Here is an 8,350-nt window from a genome sequence, read left to right on the forward strand (position 1 = left end):
TGAAGTCGCTTCTTGTAGTCTGAGCAAGAAAGGGAATGGAAACATGGGCTCTGCTTGGATTAGCTATTTTTAGGGTTGTTTTTCAAAAACAGCACTGTAGCATTTCGTTTTTCAAATACAAGTCCGTTTGAATTAGTTGTTTTTGTAATTATTTTTCAAAAACTATATTCCAAACTTCTACTATAAATGTTTTATGGATTATTTTTTGATGTATTTTTAAAACATATTTTCGAGTATTTTTATAATTTATAATTTTTATATTTTTATAACAATATACATTTATACATTTATAATATATTTATAAATAAATATATTTATATAAAAATATATAAATGTATTATATTACATAATATAAATATATTTATAAATGTATAAATAGGGGTGCAAACGAATCGAGTTGCTCGCGAGCAGTTCGGTCAACGCTCGACTCGAGCTTAGTCAATATCGAGTTCGAACTAGTTTGTTTATAATACGAGTCGAGTTCGAGCCTCGCGAGCCGTGTAAAATTACATAAATACCCCTACTTATTTAACTAATTACTAAACTAGAAACTAGATACAATTTCTCCGAGGACTAAGGACCAAGAGTCCAAGACAGCGGACACCCCTAACACAAACACGCCTCTTTCTTCTTCCCACTCGGCTGTTCCGCTGTCGGCAACTCGGCATTCCTCTTTCCCCAAATCAAAAGCAAACCCTAGCCGCCGCTACCACTGTTTTCACCACTCACCAGTTGGCCACTTCTGCCACCACCACTGCCGTCCTTCAATTGAAGAGCCCTTTCTCTCCGAGTCCCAGTTTGTTGGCCAACGTTAGACTCAGCTACGGTAGACATTTCATCAGCTCCATTGGTGGAGGGCCTCGCGAACAGGTAATCCATCACTCTTATTCCCTTATTCTCTGTTTTTGTTGCTGTATAATGATGCTTGGTGGTAGAATAAGTGATTGTTTCCTGTCATTAAAGCCAGATCGACTTCTTCACCTCGTTCCTGTTGTAGAATGTATAGATGTAAAATTATTACTATTAATTTCCTCTTTCCTGTTAATGGCGACGGAGCTGGAGCTCTCGTTAGACTTAGATCTCCTCTTCCTTCCCATTTCCGTCCCCAATTTCAATCAATTAGCCGAAAAAAAAAATTTGTCTCTTCTCAGGTATTCGGTGAATTAAGATTGTACTGATATTGATTGGAAGTTGGAACAAGCGTTTTTGTCTATGTATTTTTTTCTCCTTATTTTTTTTTTTTTTTTTTGAGTTTGGATTTAGGACGGTTTTTGAAGATTGGTAAGAACGTTGGGTTTCTTTTTTTAACTTCTTACATACATTTTCATGGAATATACCTTCTGTTTGATTGAAATAATTTTGGTTTGTAGTTTTTGATTGTTCACTTTTTATTTTCTCATTCTGGGGTAATTTTTAGCTTGTCCTGTTAGAAAATGCAAGCTGGATTGCGTTTAGAAATTATGTGCTTAGTGAACTTAATCAATGTTAAAGTATAAATGGCCTTTTCGGCTGCTGGTGATAGGAGAAAGTATAAATGTTAAAGATATGACAGATTTGTGCACTAAGAGTAAATGGAATGACTTTGATGATATTTAGTCAAGGGTAAGAGTAAATATGCAAAACTCAACTAAGAAGGTAATTAAACATAATCTTTGATATGATTTTTTTTATTTTACATAATCTTGGCTTATGTTACGATTGGATTATCAAGAAGGAACCATATAAAATTATAAACTACCAAAATTACCATGCTATATTCGCCACAAAAAAAAATAAAACAAAATAAAATAAAATAAATCATGGAAGTCAATTTCATTTTTTGTTTTCTTTTCTTGGAAAAAAAATAAGAATCTTTGTGGTCACATTTTCAAGTTTGTGTCCAACCACATTAATATTTTGTTGGTGATAATTGGTGGATATATCAATTTTGCAAGAAAATTAGTTTGTTAATTATATTTCGGAAAATAACTTAATTTTTTTTTTAAATCTAGCTAACGTTCTAGTATGGCTTGTAGAACTTTTCTTGCTTCATTTCTTATTTTCTTCTTGGTTTTATCCATCTAAATCTTTCAGAGATTTGAAAATAACAGAAAGGGATAATTTCAGAAACCTCCCCTGAGGTTTATAACAGTTTCACTGCCCTCCCTTGAAGTTTTCAAAATATCATTAACCTCCCTTAAAACTAATGTTCTTGTAACAAATTAGTCTAATTCAAAAAATCAACAATAAAAAAATGATTTCAAGAGTAAGAAGAATATTTCATACCAAAAATACCCCTTAACTTATTACTAATTGGTTATCAAAAGGAAGTATTAGTTAAAAATAGATAATAAAGACTAAACCCTAGCATGAATGTAATAGAATTTAGTAATAATAACCATTTTCATAGTACTATATAAAATAACAAAATCAAAGTATTGGAGAGGAAAACTTATTAATTTGGAATCAAGATTTATGCAAAAATTTTCTAAACTCTTATAACTAGTTTGGGAGCTGCGATTTGATGAAAAAAAATGTGATAAAAAAGACACTCTTTCTAGTATTTGGGAGTTTTTAAAGAACAGCAAAGGATGAAAAGCGTCTAATTTGGACGAATGAGCTCCCATTGTTATGACTACCAAAGTTTTCCGCCCAAATGCAGGCGGAAAGCATTACAAAAGCCAAGAATGCCTAATAAAATTTTTCTAAATGCCAATTTTGTCCTCAAGGGTATACTAAACAAATTTTTATTGACATATATACCCAAAATCATGCCTTTTCCTACTTTAATTCTCAAACAATATTAAAAACTCTTCTCTTCTTTTCTTTCATAACTTAACATTTCCCATGTTTTTTTTTCTAAGCTAAACATTCAAACTAGCTATTAGTATCAAAATTTGAAAGATTTTGAAAAGGAATTGAACAAAACAAGTATGGCCTTTATAAGAAAAAAATCACTATAGATGGCAAATGATAAAAAATATGAGTAACTCTTATATATACTAACAGTGTATACACTATCACGGTTCGATGAATGATATTTGCGCAAAATTTGGGTTTCAAATTTAGATTCAGATTATGTGTCGTGCATCCAATGGTAAAAATGCATATACTGTTAGTGTATAGAAAATGAATAGAAATTTCCATCATTTGTAATTTAAAAAAAATACAACTCTCAAGTAACGTTTGGATTAATAAAAGGGTATGATTTTAATGGAAAAGCAAATAAATCAAAGTAGAAAAAAATTTTTCTAACCATTTTGTTTGGATTACTTATACAAAGAAAATAAAAGAAAGACCAAATATTTTGGAAAAGAAGGGAAAGAATAGATTATGTGCAGTTACATTTTATCCATAACTTAATAAAATCTAATTGTAAACATATTTAATACTTTACCCTCTTTTGTGTATTTTCATATTCATCTTGTTTTTCTTATGAAAAAATTATGAAATAATAATATTTAATCAGAATTTTAATCTTTGTTTAGGAGAAAGAAATTATAAGAACTACTAAAATATAGAAAAAGAATTTTAAAATGCTAGCAATTATCGTTATAAAATTTAGTATTCAAGATTTTCAATTTTTTTATATTCAAAATCATGGTTAATTTAGTACAAGTAACTAAATTGTTTCTCTCCATATAAATACGTAATATTTCCTAAGTTGTAAGGATAGTATAGTCATGTCACCATTTATGAGATAAGCATTGGGTTCCAAATGACTAATAGGGGAGGTAAGTGGTATTTTCAAAACTTCAAGAGAGGGCAATGCAATTATCAGAAACCTCAAGGAGATTTCTGAAATTATCCCTAACAGAAATCCTGATTTTTGGGTTGAACGTTGGAAGAGTCAAACAGTAGGATAAACATTCACATGTTATATGTTCATCTACACTTATATGTCTAGTAACAATGAAGAGAATTCTCAGCTTTCACAAAATATGCAAAACTTTTGTGTTGCTGCTGGATCTAGTACTAAGGTGAAAAAGCCCTTCAAGAAGGTACTACCATTATTTTCCACACCTTTATTACTTCACTATTTTCCAAAATTTTCCTCTAGTTTACCAATTTGTCTTTTTAAAACGTGGTTTTGGGGAAGTTTTACAGTGCATTTTGATGTCTATTATGACACGCATGTTTTATTGGTTATATTTTTTGCTGGTGCAATTATTGGAATTGAATCACAAGTTGCAATGGTCTTTTAGTGTGAGTGATGATCATACTTGGCTTTAATTTGACTGAGTTACACATTAGGCTGCCTATAGCCATTGAAAACTGTTCTTTACATCATCTACAGGATCTTTGTTGTTCAAAATAAGCACTAAATTTCATGATTATGTAGCTAAAAAGTTTATACCGTATTCAATGTAACACTGATACCAGAAGTTATTTAAGTTTCAATTGAGCATCTGTTGATTGAAGTATGGGCTGGAAAACTTAAGTTATGGTTACTGCATTACATATCACCTCAGATGCACTGTTGTTGCTTCACAAATATCTGTATATTATTGCAAATGAACCAAGTTAAGAACATACTAATTTGTTGTATTACTGGAGAATAATTTGATCTCAGGGTTTCAAGATTTTTGTCTAGCTTGCAGATTTGAATAATCATCATCTCCTTGTTCTGGAACCAATTTGTTGTATCACTGGAAGCTATATATAATGGCCACCGGGCAGTTTATAGATTCTGCAACCAGGTAATAAGTTAAGGACCATACCCTTCTTTGTTAATCTAGGAATCAATTCTGTAAACCATTTTTTCTTCTTTGATCAGGAAGTCAAAATCTAAAGCATCATCAGAAGTGCAACTTTGTGTTGATGGTGTACCTTTTACACTAGACAGGGTAAGAACATCCTCTAGATGCAGCCATTTCGCTTCCCATTTTTTTCATCCTCTAATTGGTTAAGGAAATCTTGTCTTTTAAAGGCCCTGATTTAGATATCCCTTCTGCTTTGTTTAAAGTTTATATAAATCTGATAGTTGTTAACTGTATTAGGAACTTCTGGCTTCTAAATCATCAAAGCTAGCTGTGTTGCTCAAAGATCATCCAAGTGAGGATCTCACAAATGTTCTTAGAGATGCCCCTGCTGACCCAGAAACATTTGAGCTAGTTGCAAGATTCTGCCATGGTTACGAAATCAACCTGTCAACCGAAAATGTCACGCATGTTGCTTGCCTAGCCCACTACCTTGGAATGACTGAGAGCCACTGCACCAATAATTTGTTCAGCAAGGCTCTGGACTTCTTTGAACACCAAGTTGTTTCTAGTTGGAACAAATCCATTAGAGCCCTCAAGGCCGCAGAGGATATTCTTCAACAAGCAGCGGATCTTGGCCTGGTTGGTGCCTGTGTCGAATCAATAATCTTAAAGGCTTTGGAACATCCACATCTTCTTGGAGAATCATTCAAGGACTTGACCTCCAATGATGAAGGAGAGGACAATGAAAATTACTTCAGGCCAAATGTGCGGAGGAAACTCTTTGCTTTGGAATGGAAATCTGAAGATTTGTCAATATTGTCTCTCAGGCTCTATGAGCCCATCATTGGTGCAATGATTGAGCGGGAAATCCCAGCAGAATACATAGCTGCAGCTGTATGTCAGTATGCAAAAAAGTGGGTACTTTTCAGCATGAAAGAAGGGGATGATGGTTCAATTTACAAGAAAAGTATCCAGAGAGAGATAATTGAAGCAGTGGAGAGAATGTTACCAAATGCAAGAGGACTAATACCCTGCGCATTACTATTTGAAATGCTACGGTCTGCAATAGCCTTGGATGCTAGTAACGAGTGTAGAAATGGATTTGAAATCAGGATTGGGAAGCAATTAGACCAGGCGACTGTGAAAGATCTCCTGATACCTTCTCAAGGATATGCCAAGGAAGAACGGTATGACACAGAATGCGTGAGGAGGCTCATGAAGAATTTCTATCGCAATTATACTGGAAAAGATGGACATGAATTGATCACAGTGGCAGAACTTATTGAGAACTTTCTGATTGAAATTGCTAGTGACATAGACTTAAAGATGAGCACATTTATATCACTTGCTGACTTTTCACTTGCAGCATCTAGAGGAATTCTACAAAATTCAGATGGAATGTACAGGGCTATAGATATCTACTTAGACAAGCATAGATATCTGACAGAATCTGAGAGAGAAGAGGTATGCCACCTGTTGGATTGCAGCAAGATGTCTCCAGAAGCTTGCTTACATGCTTCAAGGAATGAAAGATTGCCTGTGAGAGTAATGGTGCAAGTGCTATTTGCAGTTCAGTTGCAAATGCGAGAGACTATGCCAAAGGAAATCAAGGGATCAGAGGAGGGGAGATTATTTTTAAAAGGGGCAGAGGAAGAGGAAGAGGAAGAGGAAGCAGCAACAAGGGGTTGCAACAGCGAAGAAGAAGTGATCAAGGCAGAGATGGAAAAGATGAGCAGCAAAGTGTTGGAACTGGAAAGAGAATGCGATATGATGAGAAGGGAAATCCTGAATGGTAGCTGCAGGAAAGCTAGAAAAGGAAAAGTGAACATGTGGAAAGAAATGAAGAGGAAGTTAGGATGCATAACCAGCATGCATGATTGCAACTGCCATGTCAAGAAGAAGAAGGTCCATCCAAAATAGGAATGCAAATATCAGCTTTCTTTCTTTGTACTCTTTTTCCTTATTCTTTTGTTTTTTTGACTTGAATATGTCTGATAGGATATTTCTGGAGATTGCTTATTAATTGATGGGACGACTATGAATGTTCTGCTCTAACTAGACCTTGATCTTTTGGCAGTTCTAGTTTAAGTGGTTCTCATTTCAAGTTTCATTTTTTCAATTATTTGTTGCTAAGTCAAAAGTTATTTTCTACTTCTTAGATTATGTTGGAAAGTGAAACTATGTAATTTTCCATAGTACGGCACAGCACCTGTGATGATACAGATTTTTGTTGGTTATCATTTCCTGCATCAAATGTGAATGCAGAATTAAGTTCTTTTCTTCTAGTGTTAAGGATGGTTGGTGGCAATAGAAAAACCAAATGAAGCCATGATCTGAGTTTCAAGCAAATTGTGCTACCTGTTCTGCAATATTGCACCAAGTTTTTTTCCATTGATATTTTATGTAGCGTTAATCATGCTTTGCCCTCTCAACGCAATACGGAATCACCCTTTATCATTCCAATATTGGATATATCCACTTTGTTCCCCACCTCCTGCCTTTTCTTTCTCTTTTGGATCTAACGTCAACAATCTATTCTACTCTTATGCTAGAGGGGAGAGCGTAATTAGACTTGTACGAGATTGGAGGTGAGTTTTTAAACCAGACAAGTGTATTAATGCATTTTCTAAATCTTATGACGAAAGGAAGTATTATACTTCCCGCTAATGCACGAGGGAGGGCAGACCAAAGCCCAATGGTTGCATGTATACACTTTGTCACCTCACTTGGGCAAATTTTTAGAAATAATGTAAAAAAAAGTCACAAATTTAGGGGGAAATGCACACCATTTCTTCATATAGGGTCACTGCAATTGAGCTATGCAGCACCTTGACATATCATTTCCTTTTTCATTTTTTTCAACACCATTTGCAAACTTTTGCATTCGAATCCCAAAAAGAATTTTTTTTTTTTAAAATGGTGTCCTAGATGTGGCGACACTGTTAATTGATAATTTGTGGTATCTCATGGGATGTACAGCTATATATACCCAAAAAAAAAAGGTACGCTTTTTGCAAAAGTCAATACAAATGGCCTTTGCAGTAAAGAGCCAAAATTTGCCATCCAAGCGAACCTTTGCCACAAAGATTTCTATTTACTTCTCTTGCGTATGTACCTCATTTTGTATTTCATAATTTCAGCAGCATTTTTGAACAATTGACTAACCATAATATATTTCAAAACATACTTTTTAAATTTATGATTTTCTAATATTTTCATTATCAATTAACACTGTAGTCGAAATATTGGCACTCAGCATTGTAACAGACCTCTCATTATCATTGCCGATTTTTTGACCGAATTTTTTTCCCCTTCTTTTGGTGGAATAATTCGATGAATTAATTGCTTTGGCGTTATTTATCCCAACTTAGCTTTGTTGAACTGATGGGAATACTGAGAATCTTATTTTAGATGAATTAACTTCAATAAGAATTGCCCAAACAAATTGTATGTTATTGTAAATTGGTTTCTCTGACAAAATGAAGCATAGCAAAGGATTGTTACTGCATACGCTTTATCTAGAGAAGAGGCAAACTCATCTAATCTTATTTTAGATGAACATCAGATTGAAGATTTCTTGGTGCTCAATATATATGTATATGTGTGTATATATATATATATATAGACATGTATAGACACACATCATGATTCCAACATTAATGGAAATT

General features: G+C 33.7%; 1 protein-coding gene across 5 annotated transcripts; it reads left to right on the plus strand.

Moving 5' to 3' along the window:
* The first annotated feature begins 564 nt into the window (after nt 1-564).
* On the plus strand, nt 565-6,737 carry LOC140006538 (BTB/POZ domain-containing protein At5g17580-like). 5 transcript variants are annotated; one of them, XM_072048597.1, is made up of 4 exons: nt 565-870; nt 4,553-4,679; nt 4,757-4,826; nt 4,980-6,737. In XM_072048597.1, exons 2-4 carry the CDS (start codon nt 4,645-4,647, stop codon nt 6,600-6,602), a joined length of 1,728 nt encoding a protein of 575 aa, XP_071904698.1. In that variant the 5' UTR covers nt 565-870; nt 4,553-4,644; the 3' UTR covers nt 6,603-6,737. The 5 variants fall into 5 exon arrangements, with proteins under 5 accessions (XP_071904698.1, XP_071904696.1, XP_071904697.1 ...); XM_072048595.1 differs by having other exon boundaries at nt 4,574-4,679; XM_072048596.1 differs by having other exon boundaries at nt 4,581-4,679.
* The last annotated feature ends 1,613 nt before the right edge of the window (nt 6,738-8,350 follow it).

Source organism: Coffea arabica, chromosome 5e (assembly GCF_036785885.1).
Source record: "Coffea arabica cultivar ET-39 chromosome 5e, Coffea Arabica ET-39 HiFi, whole genome shotgun sequence".
Lineage (NCBI taxonomy): Eukaryota > Viridiplantae > Streptophyta > Magnoliopsida > Gentianales > Rubiaceae > Coffea > Coffea arabica.